At 38.4% G+C, this 25,090-nt stretch overlaps 1 protein-coding gene across 1 annotated transcript in view; it reads left to right on the top strand.

The window, feature by feature from the left end:
• The window catches only part of LOC122812560 (connector enhancer of kinase suppressor of ras 1-like), a 719,099-nt gene that overhangs the window by 211,444 nt on the left and 482,565 nt on the right, over positions 1-25,090 (top strand). The window contains exon 6 of the mRNA XM_044084817.1: positions 11,272-11,360. Within this exon, the coding sequence (XP_043940752.1) occupies positions 11,272-11,360 (89 nt within the window). The remainder of the gene's footprint in view (positions 1-11,271; positions 11,361-25,090) is intronic.

Here is a 25,090-nt window from a genome sequence, read left to right as displayed (position 1 = left end):
GCTCAGAGGATTAATCTTATGACTTGCTGCAAGCCTTCATCTTGCAGTACCAGATTTGATTCTTGCAGACTCCATTTGCCTGTTGTGTAGTATTAAGCAAGAATCTTCACTGGCCTGTGATCTAGGGCTTTAACTGAAAATAGCTGAACCAGTTGGACTACGTAATTAAAAATTACACTGTCTGATTTCTTTTATGTTTTGTAAGAATCTTCTGCTCCTACAGACTGAAACAAGCACTTCCATTTTTTAGAATTTATATGGTCTGTGAACCACTTTCAGCAGTCAGTCCTTTCTAGTCAGACATTATGAGATACAAGTCATTGTACACTTCATGCCCCCCCTTTATAGAAAGAAGTATAAATCCACAAAAGCTGACAGTCAAAAAAAAGAGTCATAAAGATGACAGAGTGCACTGTTGAGGATAATGAAGAAATTATGTATTACTACTATTTTGCAAGAAGCCCAGAATTTCCAGATAGAAGATATGAAAAAAGTTAAGTTGGAAATTAGAGGAAAGAAAAATACTTGCGCAGGAAAAACTGTGAAATGCTTCCAGTGCAAATGTGCATTCGTTGATAAAATGGATCCAAGAAAAAGAATGACACAAATCATTAACTTTTTCCATGAAAGAGGGAATCCTCTAGAATCCTTAACTGTATTGTACATCTTAAAACAATGTGTTATTTTTTTCATGTATGTACATACAATAAGTCTGTTGACGTTCCATCACTGTCTAGTGTTTTACAAGCATACATACATGCTTATATATAAGTATTTCAAGCACAGGCATTAATGCCCTTCTAGCCTGCCAATATACCAAAACAGTTATTCCCATAAAAAGGGTTCAGACTGTTCTTAAAAATGTCTAAACTAGTTCTTGCTTTAATGTATTTTTTTTTCAAACACCTTTATTGAATACTTGTGACATAGGCAAATTTACATTCATATAAAAACAATCAAAACTATATTAACATAATAAACATATGTCACATATATTGCTATATATTATTTAACCTAAACAATATTACATAGATTATTCAATTCCTGCCTTTTTTTTAAACAAGAAACATATTTATTAAACCATCACTTACTACGTAGGCAGTCATACATTTTTATAAATGAAAACAAACCATACTGATGCAATCCTAGTTGCAAACATTTTACATCACAAACCATACTGACACACTCCCAGTTGCAAATATTATGCATCACTTATAATCTACCCAATCTTTTTCACTCAAACATTACATAGATCAAGTCCTGCTGTCTTTTAGACGTCATTCCTCCCTTGTATGTATTGTTCCCACAATTCCCATAGTTTTTAATGTAGTTTGCTCCTACCCTTTTCTAAAGATCTCAATTCCAGTTGTTTTATCTCTGTTACTATATTCACTGCTTCCAATATAGTTGGTTTAGATTTTGATTTCTATTTTCTAGTAATTGCTTTTTTGGCAGCCACAATTATTAGACAGTAAGGCCTTACCATGTCTAGGCAATTCTGATTCTGTATCATAGCTCAGAAAAATCATCTCCCTCATCAGACCAATCTGCCCACCCAGCATCTCTGACAGTGCATCCCACAGAGAATCCTTAAAGTCTGCCAACTCACCACATTCCCAGAAAATATGTTCCCAGTTATCAGTTTCTTCACCTTCACACCTCCAGTCTGTTCCATACATCAGTTGCTCTCTCAGAGAACCAATTAGTACACTTCTCATTCCTATAAAATCTTCTACATAGGTTGTCTAAGGATTCTCTACTACTTTTTGATAATACAAACATTCCAAGAGGTAGTTGTCTGTAAATGCCCTATATACTTGAACAAGATATACTTTCAATATCTATATGAGACACTGTACAAGTTCAGATATTTTAATCTTTCATAATAACTTACATTTTTACATCTGTGGATGCCCTTGATATATTTCCACTTTACTCTTTCCAGTTTACTCATGTTTGTTTTCATATACGGTTTCCATATTGTTATTCCATAGTCCAGTTCAGGTCTAATGTAATTAACAAACAATGCCTTTATTATTTTTGATTTCCTCGATTTTATAAATATTTTATACAACTTATGGTTCTATAACTATCATTAACTAATTTGTTGATATGATTAGAAAAACTCAAAGCTGGATCTACCCATATACCAAAGTCCTTAAATGAATCTACAGTTTCAGTTACTGTGTGCTGTATTAAATATTCACCTTTCAATGTATGACTTCCAAATCTCATATGCTTAGTTTTTGATGTATTTATTAACATATTATTCCCGTGTGTAAAAAGGGTCAATTTAGTGAAGTTCTTTTGCAGACATGCCTTATCTGTAGCACATATAATCAGTTTACCCAATTTCAAGTTATCTGCATATAGTGTGTAGAACACCTCAGATGAAAAAGATGGGTCTGAAAGATACAATCTAAACAAGTAAGGGTCTAGAATAGTACACTGTGGGATACCCTGACTCACAACCAAGAATTTCCCCTTTCCAGTTGCTGTATGATACTTGCCATGTCCTATTTGTAAGCCATGCAGCCTTCCGTCTTATCCAAAGTACATCAGTACTTAGTTGTTCTAATTTATTGATCTGTGTTTTGTGTATGACCCTGTCAAACGCTGAAGTTATATCTATATAAATTACATCACAGCACAATTTTTCATTCATAGCTGTTATATTGTTATAGAACATCATGATACAGGTGGTAACAGATCTATTTTCAACATGATATATGGTTTCAAGTCCCGACCTTTCCAGTAATGAAAATAATATATCCAGTATTACCTTCTCCATTATTTTTTACAACATGAAAGTAGACTTAACAGTCTGTATGACCCTGGGTTTGTCCTACTCCCTTTTCCCTTAAAGACAAGTTTAATAAGCACATGTTTCCAATCTTAAGACTCTCTCCATATTTATACAACCTAGTAAATAATAGATATAATGGTACTGTAAGTTCATACTGAAGCATTCTCAGGTCATTATTACTAATAACATCTCCTCTCTGTGCTTTGTTTGGATCCAGTTTGCATAGTTCTTTTTCAATATAACCTAATTTGATTTCAGAATCTGAGGTTACCTTGATGTCACTAGGACAACTTATCACCCCCTTTGTGGAGCCAAATTGTTTCATAAGATTTTGTAAATATGTCTATAATGTGTTGTGTCTGAGGAGAAATTTTAGAATCTATACACAGTTTATCAATTTGTAAGTCTTTACTCCTTCCATATCTTATGCATCTGTAAAATGGTTTCCTATTATGCTCAATATCTTTATATACATTTTCTTTAAATTTTTCTTGATATTGTCTCACAGTATACTTAATTTGTTTATCCAACTTGTTTATTTCAGTTTTCAAAGTTCTAGTTCAACTTGTTTTCCATTTGTTATATTTTTTGTCTCTCACCTTAGTCAGGTATCTTGTTCTTATGGAACTATATCCCCCTGACACCGTATGCCTAAATCCTATTGTTAAGCACTTTTTTTTATTTTTTTGCACTTAATTTTTCTTTCAAAACTTTCCACATTCCTTCTGCAGTTTTTCCACTGAATACATTACTCCAGTTAGTTTTACATAGTGACTGTTTTACTCCCATATAATATGTAATTAATCTTCTACTGTATTGCTTTAGATTTCAGTTTGGCAGAATTAAATAGCAACAAATGAACTTTTATAACCCCATGAGAACCGCACATTAATGGTGATAAAACTTGACATGAAATAACAATAATTTCTTTACAAACTCAAATAGTGTCTTGTATGTTCTGTTCCCTTGTAGGGTTTTTACAATCTGAAGCAATTGCTGTTCCTGAGCATACATTATGAACAATTTCCTTACTAATGTTGTTGAATCAATGTTATTGTAGTCTGTTTCTGGTAGATTTAAATCTCCAGACACTATTATTCTTCCCTCCTATGTTTCATGCAAGAAATGTATGAATTCCTTTAGGTCATCAGCACTTGACTTAGGTGGTCAGTACACTCCAAAAATTGTTATATGTTCCAGTGTTGTCTTTATTGTCGCAGTTACACACTCTGTAGTATTGCTATTATCATTGAACATTGTAATAATTACAGGTCTCATTGTCTTTATTGTCGCAGTTACACACTCTGTAGTATTGCTATTATCATGTAATAATTACAGGTCTCATTGTCTATTGTCACAGTTACACACACTGTAGTATTGCTATTATCATTGAACATGTAATAATTACAGGTCTCATTGCCTTTATTGTCACACTTACACACTCTATAGTATTGCTATTATCATTGAGCATGTAATAATTACAGGTCTCATAACTATCTTTAATCCCTATCTTAACACTTCCACAAGAGTTTTTGTTAGAATGTCTGTTACAGTAAAAACATTTGTACTGTGACAGAACTAGCTTCCACTCATTGTTCTTTAACCATGTTTCACATAAAAATAGCAACATCAATCTTGTGGAAATAAATTTTCCAATAAAAAAGTTACTATTACTACTCCTAGCATTAACAGCCATCAGAGATGCTTCATATGGTGTTACCCATTGTATGTTGACCTGGCAAAACTCCCGCCTTGTCTTTGTCAAATATTGGAAAATATATGCTGCAAAAATTCTCTTCCTTGATCTTGACAAATGCACACCATCCTGTGTTGAACACATGTGCCCAAAATTAGGCTTGGATACTCTTTCCATTTTTTAAAATGGGGCATTTTTTTCATGTAGGTACTTACCCAAACAGTCTTTTCATTCATGGTAACCTGAATCTCCTTTATATGTGATTTGTGAAAATGATGTCCTAACACCTGTACACACACTGTTATCTAGGAGGGCTGTAAGTTCCCTACTAACAATCAGAGTTCTTGCAGATGAAATCATTTGTACCAACATGAATAGAAAGTAATGAGAATCAGAATCGCATTTATTGGCCGAGTACGCTCGCATACAAGGAATTTAACTCGTGTCAGTGACTCTCCAAGTATGAATTACATAAACGACGTACATACAACTATTAAGAACAAGACAAAAAAGTAAAAAGACATATACATACATGGTGCAAAGTGCAATACAGTGCAAGAAATACTGAAATAAACAAGTATTAACGATATGTAAACAATACTGCAGAATCCTCCGAGGCCTGGGAAAAAGAATACCCCAACCTAATAAGCTGAGTTAACTGTTTATCATCTTGATGGCCTGTGGAAAAAAAACCTCTTCTTATATTTACTTGTTTTGGTGCATGTTAATCTATAACCTCTGATTGATGGTAATCGTTCAAAAAGATGGTGGCCTAGATGTGAAGGGTCGGTGATGATTTTGCCTGCCCTTTTCATGACTCTGGAATAGTACAGGTCTTGTAAGGAGGGCAAACTAGCACCAGTGATGTTTTTGGCAGACCTGACTGTTCAATGTAGCCTATTTTTGTCATGGTTAGACAGAGATCCAAACCACACTGTTATAGATGAGCTGAGAACAGACTCAATGACTGTACATCCCTACAGTAAGGTGTTCTAAGGCTTGTCTCACATCCTCTATTTTTGCTCCTGGCATGAATAACACTATTCCATGTTCATTATTTTCTCTGCAGATATAAGTATCAGTTCCTGTAATAATTGAATCTCCACTTTAGAAGAATATCTTTTCTGAACAGATCTGAAGAATCTAATTCAGTAATATCTGGTCTATCAGTAATTACAAAGGAACAATCTTTGTCACCATTAGTGTTATTAATCTCACTGTTTTCATTTCAAATTACATTACCAAGCATACAGTTCTCATCTACCTAGCTTTGTACATCCATAGATGGAGCCATGTTGTCAAAGTCTGCCTTTCCCCTCTGTTTTGTTACAGTAATGTTCTTCAATCCTTCCATGTTTAATTTTAATTTCTTGCTTTTCACCTTCCCCTTGCCTCTTTTTTCTACCTTCTGTTTTACTGCCACTTTCCTATCTCAAAGCAAATATGTCTCCTTATTGGACTTGTTTTAACAGCTGTTGTGTTTTCTTATATATATATATATATATATATATATATATATATATATATATATATATATATATATATATATATATATATATATATATAATGTATTCTCCATTAATTCTGAGGTTGGTATGGTTGCTAATAATATTTGCAAATCAGCTTTGTTACCATAGCAAAATCTCTTCTATAATTTAAATCCTCCTCTCCTTTTAAAACTGCAGTAACTCTTGGTTACCTTTAATGCCCTCACTAAGTGTCGATACTTTCTGATAATCAGGTGAGTTATACTTATCTTTCAAACAATCCCTCTCTCAAATTAAAATTTCATATTTCAAGTCTCTGGCTTTATGCTTGTGTCTTCCACTTGTATTGTCAAACCGCCATCATAGAATTAAATTTGTAGTTCTGGTAATTGATCTCTCTTTTTTTAGCCCATCATACTTTCTGTTCCCCAAAACATATGTTCTCCTCCTCCAAACACTCATATGATCCCTCACACTTCACTTCCCACCTCTATTTTCTCTTAAAAGCAACGTACTCTGTCATCAGCAGCTGCTGATGCGGAGCCATATTTGTCAGCTTTTCATTTCTAATTATTCTCACCAAGTAACAAATGACTCTTTTTTTAAAATAGTCTGGGGAGACACTCCAAACCAGAAGAAAGTAATGTTTGCAAAGTACATTGTAGCTGAGAATCAGAGATTACTGTGGGATGGATCTTTTTTGCAGTAACCAAATAAACATGCTCAGTAGTAATATGTACAATCTTAATTCTGCGTCAGAGCAGTCATTGTACTGAATGTCCCCCGCTTTAATGCTTGAGACAGCACCATCACCTTTACATAATAATCCACATATTACCCAAAATGCCGGGGCATGAATTGCTCATAATCGTCCTTTAACATTTTGATTTCATGTTACCATATTCCAGTCCTGTAGATAATAAGCTGGACTCTCCTGAAAGGTCATCGTTTTCCTCATTACCCCCTTGGAAATTTGATTGTGTTCTATCGGGGGGGGGGGGCGTGGAGTAATAAGTAAACACTAATAATTTTGTACTTGTGTAACCTTTCATCCAACATAACAGCCTTGGATATATATTACCATATCTTCCCAGGTCTTAGGGCAGTAGTGTGATATTAACAGTAACAGCAGTAGCCCTTTATTATTGTAACTTGCTCATATTTATCCAAGCAAGTCCCTTGTAGGACTGCACCTTATCAAGATTTCTTAAATATAAGAGACCTGTCCTTTTCAACTGGATTGGCAGGACCATGTATATGTCAAGATGCAGAACTCATCTGTCTTTTATATAAAAGTTAAAATTTGAACAACCTCTTAGTGCAACCAACAAGTACCGGTGAAGGAATTAAAATACCAGTTAGGCAGTTTCAGTGTCTTAAAGTTTAAGAGTAGCTTGAAGTCTCTTTTCCATGTGAACATAAACCATTTAATAATAGAAAAACATTAATAAAACTGTTTACAGATATTCTAAACTGGGAAATAATAGTCACATATTACAGCCAGTGCTGTCATTTAGAGAGATAAAGCCCTGACTATGGCCCAGGTGACCTGCGTTCAGTTAATGAACGCAGACATCTGAAATGCTGGCAAAGGGCCATGGGTGTGGCTGTCCAGGGGGGGCAGAAGAACAGGTGCAGGTGCAGAGGACACAATGTGATTAGGTTTCCTGCTGGAAGCTGGGGAAACAGCTATGTTGTGCTTTTTGATGGTGGATGGAATGACTTGCTGATGTCAGCTCATTGTGCAAGTAAAGAATGGTTTGGTACAGTCCAACCATTACATGTCCCACCTAGGGTGTGTGCATACATGGAGAATGTAACACCAGTGAAAAACATTCCCACAGTTGCAGCAGTGTATCATGGACCAGGGATTTCTTGATATCCTTGCCAGCCCAAGCCCTTTAGTGAAGTTAATCCAGGAGAGGCCAGGAGGGGGTAGGTGGCTCTGATAATAGAGGAAAAGCACCAATGTCTGTTGATGGTCAGATGTTTCAGCAGGAAAAAAAAAGACGCAACAGCCAGACATTACAGTTAAATTGAAGCCAGTCAAGTAACTTGACTATGTGCAAACTCACCCAGTTCTGCAGACAAGCTCGTGCCTGTAAAGTTATCTATTGATAACTAAGGGAGGGGGGAGTTCTATACTAGATGTTACATACAACTCCCAGAGTAACTCCCTTCTGTTTTGGAAGTCCATTGCTAATCTAATAGCCTGTTGGTCATTTATTTACTGTCATCAATGACAGTATCCAGAGAGAATAAATGTGGCCCTCCTTTTGTACAAGGCTGTACATACTATGCTTAACATTTTAACAATGTTCATATATTTACAGCATCATGTACAAAAAAAATAATGTATAGTTAATATCACAGCTATTAGAAAGCTTTAAGAGATAGGCAGAAGCTCCTTACTACCTGTTCATTAACAAGGACAAATCTTTCAATATATTCTGAAATTAATACTTCTCTCATTCCTCCATATGTGTGCCAAGATTCCAGAGGTCCATCCACTTCATAAAATATAACGTAGCTATTGTTATACACACATTTCAGTTTTTATCTGCACTGTTAAAATTAAATGGCTTTATTACCTTTTTCCAAATAAACCTTATGTTTACTGTTTCAGTGATTTGTTGAGTTTGGATGACATTATGTTCCAATGGCAAGCTACAAACCAGCATCTCTTCTGCTATAAATTTCCAAAAGAAAGGTAGAAGCTACACCTTACCATGATCTCTCTCTCTCTCTCTCTCTCTCTCTCTCTCTGCCTCTAGGGAGCTAACACAAGTGCTTTAGTATCCAATACCTTATACCAAGGTTTATAATAAAAACTAATTTGCAGATTACAATTACAATCTCACAAAAATGTTTATGGAATATCACCATCTTTAAAAACAGTCAATAATCCATTACATTTCAGTTTTCATCCATTCTGTTTCATCATACTTTGTGCTACAATTTGCCCTTGTGCCATGGAATGTCTAAAACACACAATTCCTCTCCAGTCAGTGATCTTGTAAACATTTTCAGTTTAGTCAGAACAGATTTCATTTGCATTTTTCCCTGATTTCATTTCATTATCAACCAGAGATTAATTTGTCACCTTTTTTTTTTCATTTCACAACAGCTTACATTTCCCGATTGCTGCAAAGACTTTCTGGGAATCAACCAATTGTTACATTCACTTAGAAAAAACCCTGAAAACTAGATAAAAAGAAAAAAACTCAAAACTACTGGATAAAACTTAAAAATCTCAAGTCCTTTTAAGTTACATTCTCTCATGGAAGTCTAGGATTTTGCACTCTAAGATCAAATTGCAGCACAAGAGTCATTTTCTCAATAGGTTTGCCTCATTTTATATTTCTTGCCTTGTTGTTAAAGTAATCACACAATCTGCCCCAGGATTCAGTAACACCCACACTGTGTACACTGTCCTGAGTGAACAAACAACACAAACATAACTCACACCTTCTTCCTCCTACTTTTAAATGTCTTACTGATATTTTTGCAGCTTTAAATATTGACAGGGATTCATAAAGGTTACCACAAAGTGTAGACTACATTTACACTTAATGTAATCTTTCTGAGTGACCAGAAAGCACAAAAAATGTGATACGAATTTTATTGAATACATATTGTGTACACTTAGTATAGGCTTTATTGAATCTGACCCCTGGTCTTTACCTTGCAAATTTTAAAATTAACCAAAATATGTTTGATCTGATTAACATTTGCTACTAACTTGGAAGGAAAAGCCTATGTGCCCTTTCAATTGTTCTCTGACCTAAAATCCAATTTTTCTGAAACACAGAAGCCATGCAAGTCTTGCCCTTCTGGATTCTTCCTTCTTGCTGTGTCCACATAATCTGTTTGTCTTTAAACACCTCCAGTTTAGACAGCAAACATTCTCATTGCTCTTTTAGATGTTTTTATTCCTTGCTGTAATTTGTCAGTGGTAGCAGCTTGTGAACTCAAAGGATCAACATCATACCTCTCAACTGTCCAGATTTTTGCCTCATGTATTTGGTCTGTTCCTCATGAAATTTGTGGTTTTCTGGGGTCTACTTCATGTTGTCGTAAGCTGACAATATTGAAAGTGAAGAACATTGTGCAAGTAAACAGAAATCTCCATAAAGGGAGATTTCTGTTTACCTCAATGTAGAGTTGGTATATTTAAGTAGGGGAGTGTGGAGGGCACAGGGGGGTTTGCCCCCCTGTCTACGCGATTTAGTTTTTTTTTTTAAATTTTTTTTTTTTACGTTATTCGATGTTTTACTTAATTGATCAATAAAGTTCAATCTTTATTGATTTGATTAAGTAAACTTTCGATAACGTGATATAGATGCATTTTCTGGATCATTGTGGCAAATCAGTGAGGAATTAATTCACTATGTAATGACAGGCATTTGAATTTCAGACTTCATATCTTTAAGAAAATGTGTAGTAACACAAGACCTTTTATTCTAGCAACTTTCTAAATCCTAAGAGCTTTATTTAGAATTTGTCCCTGTTTTAGGGGCTTTGTCCCCCCATTATTTTTAGCTTTGTCCATATTTTTTGTTGCAAGAGGCTGAGAGCTATGATCAACATATTCTACCGCTCTCTCTTTTGACTTACTAAGATAATTATCAAATTTTAGGCTTACCTTTTTTTTTTTTTAATTCCCCTTCCAAATGCCACCAGCTCTCCCCAGGGCACCTTACCCAATAGATGTCCCTGCACTGATTCTCAGAGGACTTCACATTGTAGCTCTGCCTTAGTATCAGTTTTTGGCTAAGTATTGTACATCAGAAATGTTCAGATCACAAAGCTACACAATAAAATATTTTTACTTCAAACTTTTGTTTACCCTGAAAAAATATTGGAGATACTAGACCAACTTATGAACAAGTTGTCTTAGCACAACACCCTCCTTCTTATATCATTTTGTTCCTTTGTTACATCATCATAACCAAACAAGAGCAATCTGTAGCACATGATCCTCCTCAGTGTACCAGCAGCAACCCCCACCTCAAGGAGTAGAAGAGTTTCCTTGGTGTTCATATCAATCCCCCTTTGTATAAGTAATACTACAGTTCTGATCTGAGAAAAGGCTGTAGGGTTGGTGGTTTCTACCTGTCAGCAAAAACGGAACTGGTGACACTGGAGGCTGCGAGTAAGATTGGATTCAAATCATATAACATTATTGCTTGCTGTTTCCAACTAGGGCCTGTATTTACAGTCAAAGTATGTAATTGTTAATATAAAATTTTAATGCTTTTAATTTACTGTTTTATATTTAGATGGTTGGAGACTTCTTAAGTTCTGAAACGTCTATATCAAGGAAAAAGTCAGGTCATGTAAGGTCTCACAGCAATCCATTTCCTTTCAGGTAGGTATTGTCTTCTGAGAAAAAAAAATGTATATCTTGATATATATGGATACTGAAGTGGAAAGGGAGGTGAGACAAAAAGAACCGAACTGGATGTAGAAAACACTTGAGCCTTTTAGCAACTCATACTCACTTCATTTGCCTAATTTGGGCAATATCAGTAACCCATACCCATATATGGTATGGCATTGTGGAGTAATCTCATTACTTTTAATAAAAGTAGTATTTCAGCAACAGTAGTCTGAAATAATAACATTGCATCTTAATAGAAGACACATTTGCATGTTTGTTGTAATATATAAATCATAGTGGATTGTGATTGTTTCTTTGATCATAACGAAGTTATGTGTTAAAATATTGATGTCAATAAATATACCTTCAGAGTGGAGGAAAGCTTGAGAATCTTAAAATCTAGGCTGAGAGCATGTGATAAGAGTTACGAACTAATAGACCCAGGGCATTGAGCTATAACTGCTTCATGCACTATCATTTAAAAAAGTGCAGCAGTGCAAACTCCAAAGTGTTTTAAGGCTTTGAAGACCAAAAACCATTTAGCACTGCCACACAGACAGTGGGCAGGAGTGCAGGTTTCCTCCGAAATACTAATGGCTTTAAAAGCTGTTAAGATACTTTGCTTTGACACACTTTTCATTTAAAGGTTTGCTGAGTAGAATATCTAACTACTTTTAGAGCTGTTTTAGCTTTTGCCCCTGTTCTGTGGTGGCTGGCACTGGCTACTGTTATGCTGCAATATATGGCTGAAACTTGACAGTACTTAGTCATGCATAACAAAAGCTTGTTAAGCACCTTTCTGTTTAAAAAAAAGTGCTTACAAAACTTATCTTTTCTTGATATCCAATCATAATCACAGTGGTCCATGAATTGCATATAAACTATGGATCAATAACGTATTTGCCACAATGTATAGCTGCATGGCAGGTACAGCATCTAAATTTTATGTGAATTGAACACTTATTTTAATAAAAAAGGAATTCAGTACAATGAATTCACTAAAGCAGTGAGTCATGGTGGTATAAGGTCATAGTAAGAACTTAAATAAAAAGTAGATTCATTAAATCTAATTTGCAGAACAAATTGCAGGGAGTAGTTTCTACTTCCATGTTATACACATAGGCATTCTTGAGGCTGTTTGTAAAATGGTCCAGTGCAAGCCAGTACAAGCTTGGGATTCACAGACAGTTAGTGTAGTGCACTATGACTGTTTGTGCAGTTTACTATACATTAGTAATGTAACACTAACCATGCAGTATGCTGAGCATGCAAATAACTGTACTAATAGATGCTAATAAGGCCAAATATTCAAATAAGTTTATAATAGCATGTGAAATTTAGATAACACTGTGTAATGATTCATAGACGTGTTATTGCATGATAATGTAGTCCCTTATAATCCTTTAAAATATTGGTGTTTCAGGGTGTCATTATTACTATTGGTATCATAGCAGCAGTTTTTCAACAACATTTCTTGCTTGTCATCACCATCATCACTGAATGTAGCATGTCAGCCCTGCCAAGATGAATGGGGGAAGGCCATGACACCCATAAAGTGATAGCACAGAGTGAGTACCATGAATATGGTATAAGTATCAGGCTACATTGTTTGTTGCTTGGTCTGATTGCACTGTACATCAGACAACATATATTTACAGTGTGGACTGTAGGGTAGGATATTGTGGGTCACAGTCATTGTCATTATTTGCTCATGTGGCAGGTTTAGGCTTGGTACCACTTGACTACAACAGTAGCTGCATGGTGAGGGAGCCAGTCAATGGTAGGTTAGGCAGTAATTTGGGTAGATGGATACTTAAGTAGCACTCCTTCTTGTGGCAAGGCTGTGATTCCAGTAGGTGACCTTGAGTTGTGGTCAGTATGGTGGCTAGTGGTAACAGAGTTTCAGACCTCCTATAGTACTGTTACAGGTCAAAGGTGACTATGACAAGAATTATGCATATTATTACCTTGGTTAACCTCCTATTAGAATGTGTATAATGGCAGTCTGTGGCAACCAGAGGAAAAACAATAGTAACCTGGTATGTCAGCTACAGATATTCAGCTGTGTGGGTCAGGTCCACACTAATATCCAGGCCTCCAACATCAGGTGTGGTTCATTGCTCCTAGCAAAGGAGATCAGGACCTCCTCAACTTCAAACACTTGAAAGATGGAGCAAGACATAACTTGTAGATACTTTCTGGTGGGCTGTTTCACTTGTCTTGGTTGTGGCATTGAAAATTATATCCATCCTCCTGTGCTGACCTGTAGTGTCTAACCACAGCATTGATGTTATACAACAGGTCTTCCAGATCTGATCCTTCACCTGCTGGTCTGAACTGTCCCTTAATTTATTTATTTATGTTAATTTTTATTTATCCTTTGTTGACTGGGATAGTCCTACTAGGCTACTGGCTTCTTTTCATGGGATACCCGAGGTGGTGTTTTTACTGCTGCGGATAGTTGTCCAAGCATTGGGAATTTCTCAAAACGTTTGATAGGTGCCATGGGTTCATTTACATCCACCTGCACCAACTCAATCCATTTTTAGTCTGCTTTTCCTCTGGATAGTACTGGCTTTGCTGCCTTCTCCTTACATCTTGTTTCCCGAATACAGAGGATGTCCAGCTTCCTTCATACCAACATGTCCTCCACTTTCAAGCTGCATCCTGTCTTTGAATGTTTATTGAGTGTAGCATTCATTAGTTCATAATCACCTAGAGCCAGTTTTTACACTGTAGCGTGGCTAGCAGTCTGTGATCTGTGTTCTCCTATGTGGAGGATATCGTGGGACACAGTTGATAAGTGGTTGGTCTGTACTACTCTTCCCCTGGTACCCACTAACTAGAGTTGTTGCTGCTGCTGCCCACAACTCCATTCTTGAGCTGGTACCCACTAACTAGAGTTGTTGCTGCTGCTGCCCACAACTCCATTCTTGAGCTTGTTTTTTTGGGAAGTGGGAGGATTCTCATGCTGCATGAAAAGTAGGACAGGCAGCTCCTTTGTGCTTCCTGTAAGAACTTTCATTTTATGTATAAAATCACATCTGAGGCTTATCTCATGCATTTCTGCACCCTGAAAAGCTACACAGACTAGGTTCTGACAGTCTCAAAAGCCTTGGATAAATCAAGTATTGCAGCAATGATGGGCTCTCCATTGCTAACTTCCTTTATAGCTTTTTGGACACTGTGAGTAGTTATTTATCCTGTCTGTGTCAGGCCCTAAAACTGAGTGTACATTGGATCAGAACTCATTACTTTTCATATTAAAACATAACTGAGAGCATAATGTGCTTAACAGAACAAGGCCTTACGTATGTAATGGTGATGTATATCAAGTATTTACAGGTGAATTAGCAGCTGTTGCTCAGCACTGCCTGGGTTTATAGCATTCCTTGAAGCTCCTATTCAATTACTGCAGCCAGCAGAAGGTAGTAACCCCTAAGACCTGATATTAGTCATCAGCTTGCATGCATGTCCCAGTACAAGATTAAAAGATAAGAGTAACTTAACAGCCTCATTATCTGCTTCAGTAAGGTTAGGCTGTGCATTGCCTCTTTCTTAATGTTGTTCACATTCTGTGTAGGGACTAATAGCATTTGGAGTTCAGGTGATAGTAGTTTTTTATACTCTGTCTGAACTGTTTGAGCTGCCAAAGGTTTGGAATGCTGTAAAAAAAATTTTATGCAGGTGTCAGGGTGTTCTTTTGTTGGCACGTATTCCTCATTTTACTTGTTTTTGTATCATTTTTACCACCCCCTATATCTTACCAATGTTTAGTTTACCCCATGGCATCAGTTGAACCCATTTGTTTCCTAGTTGTGCGTTCTGTCCATTTAGGGTGTTTAGCCCTGTTTTTGAAGAAGAGTTGTAGTGTGAGTTGTTTCTGTCATCATCAGCATCCTAGCAATCAGAACATTTTTACTTATTAACAGTAACCCCCACCCATTTGTAAGGAGAAAAGGAAGACATGCAACCCATATCACTATAGGATCCACAATGCCTTCCCTTGCTCAAATGCTTTGGCTTGTACACTTGTTCATTTGGCCCAATAGCCGAATGGTGTACCGCATAACCATCACAGGACATGAGTCCCTCTCCTTCCTATGACAGCCAGCTGTAACTCTTGACCAGCTCTGTCCCTCCTTCCTCCAGGAGGGGGAAAACCATCCTCCTTGTCAACTCTGTCAACCACTTCAACAGCTGTTCAAACTTGAGTTGCATGAGATGTAGTCAGAGTTCTGGCTGTCTGGCTTTATTCTTCATTTTATGTAAGTAAGGAAGCTGTCTGTCTTTTAGATACATCATCTGTTTTAAGCATCATGTTACATTACATTGTTGTTATGGCAGAAGATGATATGAGCTCTGTCTTGACTCCCCTAGTTCTCAGTTGCCTTTCTTATTTCCCTTCCCTTAGCCCACCACCCATCCCTGGCCACTCTGCAGAGTTCTGTTATCGTATATCTACTACACATTCAGGTAACCTCATCCATTTAATTATGCTTTCTTTGAATGACACTTCCCAATATCTACAGTCAAGGGCTGAACTTTGTACCCTTAGGTCAAAGGATCATAAGAAGTACAAAGCAACTAAGCCTAGTGGCCAGTTACAACTTACAGTACCCACCTTGCCTCCTTTTACAAGGAGTTTGGCAGTCGTGTTTCCTTCTCTACCCATTATCTTGAGCTATATTCTATCATACTGTACCCTAAGTGTCTTATTCATCCATAGCATGTACTCCATTTTAACCTCTCCTCAGGTACATTTAGAGTCATACCACATTACATCTCCTTATATCCCTTCTCTTCTATTCCCTTGGTTACTCCTGTAGCCTTTCTCTGTACTTCCCTGACTAATCGTATATTAGTAATCCTATATGGCTATAATAATTAAACACAGTAACCCATCTTTATTCAAGTCAGAGATCTGTAGAGGCAATCATTAATTCTCCCCATCATATTGAGCTGAGTTTCATCCATTTTATAGGCAGTGGTGTTTTCTGTGAAGATGGTAACCACAGCAACAACTTTGTGCTTCCTGTAAGATTTAAATACTGTGGGAGATAATGCCGAAGACTGAAGCTCTGACTTGTTAAAGAGCTGCCTCCTGTACCAAGGGTGCAATGTTACAGTCTTTTCACATTCTTTTACCAATTGTGTGATTTTTGAGCAAGTCTTTCCCATTTGCTGCAAAGCACTGCCTGGTTATTTGGGCTAGGCTCCTTAATGGTCTCCAGGGCTGCATGCCAAGTAACGTTGAGCCTATTGTCTTTATTTGCAAGCCATTTCATATTGAGTCTGGCAATTAGTGCACAGGTTAAGTTTGCCAGCTATAGTTCCTGTGGGACACGGTTTGACTCCCAAAGCCCTCATTTACCTGCTGTGTGACCATGAGCAAGGGACTTTGTGTCCAGTGGGTCTACCTGGTTAACAAATGGCTATTGTTATTAAATAGACAGTAGCAGTTGTTATGGACTGCGTCATGGATTTGAGTTTTAAGCAGTGTTTTTGGGCTGAGACATATTCATAATGCCCCAGTTGTGCATGTAGGTACTATGCCTTGGTACGAAATGTCTGCCATTTGCATATGCCATTTTAACCCTTTATTGTATGGTCCAAATATTATCCAGGGTAACTCTAAGATGGTGTCTAGAAGACAAAAGCCTAGGCTTGTGTGTCTATTTCAAATTTTCAGAACTTGTTTTACCTCTAGCAGCTAATCTACAACTGCATATTCTCTAGACCTTCTGTGACTCCTTGATTCTAGGGTTGTACATTTTATTGTGTGTTCATAGGTTCATAGGTTCATACTAGGCTATCTGCCCTAGGGCATTTATAAGCCTAGCCCATCGATATGTGGCTTTCGCCACCCCTTTAGTTTGAATAAACTATGCCTATTATTTTGCTGTGCCTCTGTCAAGCAGTGACACTTTAGTAATCCCTGGGGTATATCTGCGATCTCCCATCCATTGGTCAAGATTCCTCTTGAACAAGGCCAGCGAGGTGCTCTGCCTCACATGTACCAGGATTTTGTTCCACAGCATAGGGAGTCTCTGGGTGATGAATCTGTCCCTCCAGCATGTCCTATTAATAACCGTGTCAAGGTTTAAGTCTCCCGCCCTTGTGGTTCTGAGGGATCTAGATTTCTTGAGGTGAAGCATATTCATCAAATCTGGGTTTGACATGGCCTTATATGTCAGGCACAGGTCACCTCTGAGCAAGCGGTATGAGACTGAATAGAGCTGGAGTTCTTTCAGTCGGGCAGCATAAGACATATTTTTGAGACCCTTTATCCTCTTGGTGAGGAACTTTTGGGGCCTTTCCAGCTGCTGCAGGTGTCGGGTCAGATACATTCCGAATGGGGCATTGTACTCAATCATAGGTCTAATGAGTGATGAGTACAGGGGGACGATGACCTCCCTTGATCTAGATGTGAATCCCTTCATGATCAGGTGGGCAATGTAGAAGGTTTTCCTGACTACTTTAGCAACATGAGTGTCAAACGAAAGGCTAGTGTCAACCTGGGTCCCCAGGTCCCTGATGACTTCTTCTGTGCTCAGTGGATTGCCACCTATATGGTAGCTAGGGGTAAATAAACAGCTCTTGCAAGCCTCAAACCAAGGACCCTGCACACCATAGACAAAGTGATTTACCACTAAACCATGACAGATACGGGTTAATAAGGGCCTTGCAGTTTCATTGAAAACACTTCTTCATATGCCATTAAGTAGCAGGAAAAACATTTGACTAAATTAATCTTGAATACTGGGCATTGGGACTGTACAAACTTTGAGGTTATTGAATCTGTAGGGGAGGAAGCATCTTCTTACCCTTGAGACTAAGTGACCGACCTCACATTTTGTAAACTTAGGGTGACTTGTTTTTTGTTGTGTTTGATTTTTTGCCAATAATCTATAACTGGGTGTGGGTAATTCATGATTTGCCTGTTGTTAGTATGGTTCATTGTCATGATCAAGCAAAGCCAATTGTGGGTAACTTTTGCATTGCTCACACACACACACACAAGAGTGGATTATTGCTATTATACAATGGTACTATTTAAAGCAATAAGTCAGTTTTTTTTTAATAACAGCATTTTATATTGAGATTTTAATGCTCTTCTGCTTCTTTTAATGTCTTAGTACTGCACATCATAGGGCATGTACATGCTGATACTTGCACTAGTACTGCACATCATAGGGCATGTACATGCTGATACTTGCACTAGTACTGCACATCACAGGGTGTACATGCTGATGCTTGCACTAGTACTGCACATCATAGGGCATGTACATGCTGATACTTGCACTAGTACTGCACATCACAGGGTGTACATGCTGATACTTGCACTAGTACTGCACATCATAGGGCATGTACATGCTGATACTTGCACTAGTACTGCACATCACAGGGTGTACATGCTGATGCTTGCACTAGTACTGCACATCATAGGGCATGTACATGCTGATACTTGCACTAGTACTGCACATCATAGGGCATGTACATGCTGATACTTGCACTAGTACTGCACATCACAGGGTGTACATGCTGATGCTTGCACTAGTACTGCACATCATAGGGCATGTACATGCTGATACTTGCACTAGTACTGCACATCACAGGGTGTACATGCTGATGCTTGCACTAGTACTGCACATCATAGGGCATGTACATGCTGATACTTGCACTAGTACTGCACATCATAGGGCATGTACATGCTGATACTTGCACTAGTACTGCACATCACAGGGTGTACATGCTGATGCTTGCACTAGTACTGCACATCATAGGGCATGTACATGCTGATACTTGCACTAGTACTGCACATCACAGGGTGTACATGCTGATGCTTGCACTAGTACTGCACATCATAGGGCATGTACATGCTGATACTTGCACTAGTACTGCACATCACAGGGTGTACATGCTGATACTTGCACTAGTACTGCATATCATAGGGTGTGTACGTCGTGCTGATGTTTGCATTAGTACTGCACATCATAAGGTGTATATGTGCTGATGCTTGCACTAGTACTGCACATCATAGGCCATGTACATGCTGATGCTTGCACTAGTACTGCATATCATAGGGTGTGTACGTGCTGATGCTTGCACTAGTACTGCACATCATAGGCCATGTACATGCTGATACTTGCACTAGTACTGCACATCACAGGGTGTACATGCTGATGCTTGCACTAGTACTGCACATCATAGGCCATGTACATGCTGATGCTTGCACTAGTATTGCACATCATAGGGTGTATATGTGCTGATGCTTACCTAGTACATGACTTGCAAAGTTCCTTTCATTTCTGTTTTAATTATTCTCTTCATGGTGTCTGTGGATCAAAACAACAAGTAGTTGCATTTTGGATCCTAAAGCTACAGGAAAAGTAGGTTGGACAATGATAGTTGTTCTGGCTGATATTACAACACACATCACACCTCAACAAATTGCAGCTGCACAAGATCAAAGTACTTCATTTCATGTGCGTCTGCTCTTTCTTGAAGCATGATTTTTTTTAAATGTGATTTTTAATACATAACTCTGGGAGAGTGAATGCTTTTGGTTTTGCTGAGGCTACTGAAACAATTAGTCTTTGTGTGGTGAGTAAAGTTGGATTGACAAAGGGCATACTGATTATACCATGCACATTTTTGAATAACAAGGCTTCACACATTATAATTAAGCAATAATCCACACTGGTTAGTTGGTAAATCCTGATATAACCATAAACAGTAGTAGATTATTGCTATTATACAATGACATTATTTAAGGAAAAAAAAATCTTACCTTTTTAAAATAACGTCATTGTATTAAAAGTCTTTAGTGCTCTTCTGCCAGCTTCTGGTAGTCTGGTGCACTTAGTTGATGTACTATGCATGCTCTAATTGTAACAGCTCTACAGAAAGTTGTTGTCTCTTGCACACCTCCACCCCAAATCATTGAGGACTGAAGTTGTTAAGTGAGTTGCTGTGTAACTGATTGTGCAGTTCCTGGCACAGAAAATTGAGAGTTTTTTAAATATAAATACATACATATATACATAAATTTTACTAAATAAACTATACTAAATAAAATCTACTAAGAGGTGATCCCTGCTTCACTTATAAAGCCATGTCTGACCCAGCTCTGTTAGAAGTGCTACATCTAAAGAAATCCCAATCCCTCCACACCACAAGCTTCATAGACCTCAACCTCTTTGCCACAGTCAAGAGAACATGCTGGAGGGACAGGTTCATAACCCAGAGACTGCCCATGCTCTGGAATAGACTTCCCATAAAAGTCAAGCAGAGCACCTCACTGGCCCTTTTCAAGAGAAATCTTGATGAGTGGATGGGAAATAGAAAGTTCACCCCGGGGATCACTCCAGTGGCTCTACTTGATAGAGGCACTGGGAACTAACGTTGGGCGGCACAATGTCAAGGCACTTCTATGGGCTAGGCTTGTAAAGCCTCCATGGCCATTAGCCTAGTACACACCTATGAACCTAAATATGTAATATATATATATATATATATATATATATATATATATATATATATATGTGTGTGTGTATTTGTATACGCACACTTTTGTAATGTGCTGCAAGAAGCAGGCTATCAGTTTATTTTTTTTAAAGCAGTTTGAATTCTCCACATAGTGCCACAGAGAAAGCAAGCTAAACTGCTTTTAATAAAATCTTAAACTATTAGTCCACTCCACAGAGTGGGTTACTAGGTTAGCATTATGGTGCATATTTAAAAAATAAAGACCAGCCACATAGTGACTGGACTCCTTTCTACTGGTATTTGCTCAGTTTAAAATGGACATGCTGGTTTGGATATCTAGTCAGTGTGCTCATTTTTGAATAGCAGCAAACCATTATTGTATAATTTTGTATATTGGTATTATTGCAATCATGTTGTGGAAAGGAAGTGTTTTGCTTTCATCTTAACATGAGTCCATTTTAAAATTTATTTATTTATTTGCAGTTGGTTTACCAGGATAGTCCATTGGGCCAAGGTGAACCCATTTTCAATGGAGTCCTGGGGAGAAAAGCTCCATAAACAATCAAGGTTACAAAATGATGTAGATAATAAGTTTACATGTGTTATAATATAGCGCAGACCAAAGACAATTAATATAACAATATGACATAGATTGAAAAAATACAGTTAGATTAGACAAGAACAAACATTGCAAACAGTATAGGTTTTAGATAAATGAACAGGTAGTGCAGAATTTTAAGGAATGATTACAAGATATTTACAGGAACATTAATATATAGGAAGTTTGAAGTAAGAGGTGTAGACTAGAATAATATCCAGTTTGCAAGTAATTAACAAACAGTTTATGAGTTTGAGGAGAAGTTAGAAGGAGCAATGTTAATGAAAGAGGGGGGGGGGAAAGAAAATCTGCAGTGTGAGTTATGTAGGGTGGCAGCTGGAGCATTCCCACTGGGATACTAGGTATGAGTGAAGAGTTTTTTTGAAGATAGAGTAAGTAGGGGTAGGACGAATGTGTGGTGGTAGGGAGTTCCAGAGTCATGTTAGACTAAAGGATAGAAGGTGTTTGCCTTGGGGGAGAGCTGGTTTGTATATTTCTAGAAGATTTTGGTTATTGGACCGTAGTACTCTGTCAGGTAGATGCATTTTAAAGGCAGAGGAGAGGGAGGGACAGAGTGAGTGGTTGAGAAAGAGCTTGTGTGCTAAAGTGAGTTGGGTATAGATAAGGTGATTAGGTAGTTCTAGCCATTTTAGTTTATGGAGAGAGGAACAATGGTGAGTGGAGGACTTATGGCTAGTAGCGAACTTGGCGATTTTGTTGTAACAACATGAGAGTTGAGTTTTCAGAGAGGATTGTAGATTAGTTAGGAGTGGAGCTCCATAGGGAAGGGAGGGTATGAGAAAGGATGTAGAGAGGGTGAGTTTAGTGGTGGGTGTAAGATAATGGTTTTGTCGATGGAGCATACCTAGTTTTTGATGGGTTTTTTTGATCTTTAGTTGTATGTGGGAATTAAATTTAAGCTGGTTGTCAATAAGCACGCCAAGTAGCTTGGTCTCTGATACCAGTTCCAGAGTTGTGTTGTTATGACTAGTGATACAAAATGTGTTTTTGTTGAAAGGGGTGACTTTAGAGGGAGTAAATACCATTAATTTGGTTTTAGAAGCGTTGAGTGCTAAGTGATTATTTTTCATCCATTGTTCAGTGGTTGAATCTTTCCTTCTAAGTTGGGAACTGCTGATTGAGAGCCCAGTGTCTGTTATTCTTAGTGTATTAGTTCTGGTTTAAGCACTTGGGCTTCAGGCCAGTTATTTTACATTAAGAAGGTTCGTGGTCTGCACTCTTGTGGGAGAAGAGGCTGGACTCTGCCCTTCTGAGCTGGGAATTTCTGGTTAAAGGTTTATAGTGCCTGAATATTTGAACTGTATCTTACTGAAATTGGTACACCTTGTTTGCTGTAGCATAGACTAGATCCAGGCCTGCTGAATCTAGCTTTGTTTTTATGCTTGTTGTTTGTTTGCTTGTTATTTCCCTGGAACGCTAATTCCACCTAATACGCAGCTTCTCAGCGCTTCTGTGGATCACTAGTGATATCTGCATTGCTTACTGTACTTATTTCCTTGTTTCACTTGAAAGAAAGTTGCTGTTTGTTGTTTTTGCATTTAGGTTACCTGTAACACATTGCACTTAAGTTACCTGGCACTTGCTCACTAAAGCAATTATACAAGTCAGCACTAAAAATTAAAAGCACTACACCCTCACTCTCCACTGGCCCTTGTTTTCAATTATTAAGGAATTCCCAATATTATTCTAGCATGTCCAAAGTTCAGTTGTCAATCTCCTCTCCGGTCCAGCTGGTGAATCTGGGAATCTTGAGGCAATGTTACAACTGCCTCATGTACACAGACAACCCTCTCCTCCTCCCAACAAATTCCAACACATGTGAGAGATGCAACCATATAGCCAAACTGGAGGCTAAGCTCTCTCAACTCAGTACTGGCATAACCAGTCAGGAGGAGAAGGAAACCACACTCACTACAATTCCAGTCTCACATAGACCTACCACGACAGCAAACCAAACACATAATCACACAAAAACATACTCGGAGGCTCTAAGTAAAGATCTGCCTAAGCAGCAGAGACCTCCAAAGTAGACACCCAAGCAACCGCTACCCCAAAACAAAACACATGCAACACATATCTCACAAAGCCAGTGTGCCGAACAGTCACAGCCCTTAAGACTAAACAACACACCTGATACACTTGTAATAGGTGACTCTATCGTCAGGCACACTGACGTCCCATTCACCAGGCTGAACAAGGAGAGGGTCACGGTGAGCAGCCTATCGGGCGCTAGGATCCGCCACATAACACAAGCTCTCAGGTCACTCCAAGGCAAGTACAAATATGACTCAGTCATTGTCCATGCTGGTGTGAATGACCTGAGACGTACCTCCCTGGACTACATGAAAAGAGACATAAAGGAGCTCTCTGAGCATGTAGCCCAGGCCGGTATGACCCTGACCTTGAGTAGCATCTTACCCTCACCAAGAATGATGCCACAATATGAAGACAAGATGATCAATTTCAACAATTGGCTTAAGTACTGGTGTCATTCAAAGGGGATCCAATGCCTGTCAGCTTGGGATGATATGCTCGACAAGCCACGATGCTTCGCTAGGGACGGCTTGCACCTGTCACCCCTGGGCTTTCGGATATTGGCAAAGGCTCTTGCTACCCCTATAGTGCCTTTTTTAGGCAAGGCTCAAAAGGCAAACCCACCTCCATAGGTATCACAAGGGATAAGAAACTAAGAGTAATGCTACTCAACGCCAGAAGTCTAAACCTCAAGATGCACACACTCGAAACTCTCCTTAGCATGGAGAACATCAATATCTGTGCAGTAACAGAAACCTGGTTCAGGTTTCCCGAGAGCACCCCAGCACTACCAGGTTATACCTCATACCATGCTTTTCAGCCCCAAAACTTGGACCGAACCACAAAAGGAGGGGGAGTATCGATATTCATCAAAGATACCCACACCTCTAGGTTGGAGGCAAAGCACGAAGCATCAGAGACTATCCATGTGCAACTAACAGTGGGTAAAACTGCCTTCCAGTTTATAGCCTGCTACAGACCACCCTCCCAAACCCAGGAACCCCACTCGGCCTTCCTGAGAACACTGGAAAATATGAAGGTCTCTCCAAACACCATTATATTGGGCGACTTCAACTACCCAAACATAGACTGGGAGCATTACTCTAGCTCCAACACCCTAGCCCAAAGGTTCCTAGAATTTATAAACTCAAATGCTATGGAACAACTTGCTACCACTCCCACAAGAGGGGAAAACATACTGGACCTGATCATCACTAACATGGGGACTCTATGCTCCAGACCAGAAGTGTATCCCTCACTGGTAAGATCAGACCATAAACTAATCTCACTGGATATTCACATCCCGACCCCACCCCCTGCCCAGAAAACCACAGTGAAAAACTTCTCTAAAGCAAATTTCACACTCCTCAAAACCGAGGTGGAATCCTTCAAAGCCCCCGGGCCTGTGGAAAATACGGCCCAGACCGCAGAATCCTTTATAAACGCATTCTATGAACACCGTCAGGAATGCCTGGATCATGCGATCCCGAATAAAACCAAGACCCAATCCTCCAAAGGCAGACGTCCTGTCTGGTGGACCCCAGCCATAAACAAACTATACAATAGAAGGAGG

The sequence above is a fragment of the Protopterus annectens genome, chromosome 1.part1 (assembly GCF_019279795.1).
Source record: "Protopterus annectens isolate FY-2018-M chromosome 1.part1, PAN1.0, whole genome shotgun sequence".
NCBI classification, from domain to species: domain Eukaryota; kingdom Metazoa; phylum Chordata; order Ceratodontiformes; family Protopteridae; genus Protopterus; species Protopterus annectens.
The sequence above is the reverse complement of the archived record's forward strand: the minus strand, read 5'-3'. Positions and strand labels throughout refer to the sequence as shown.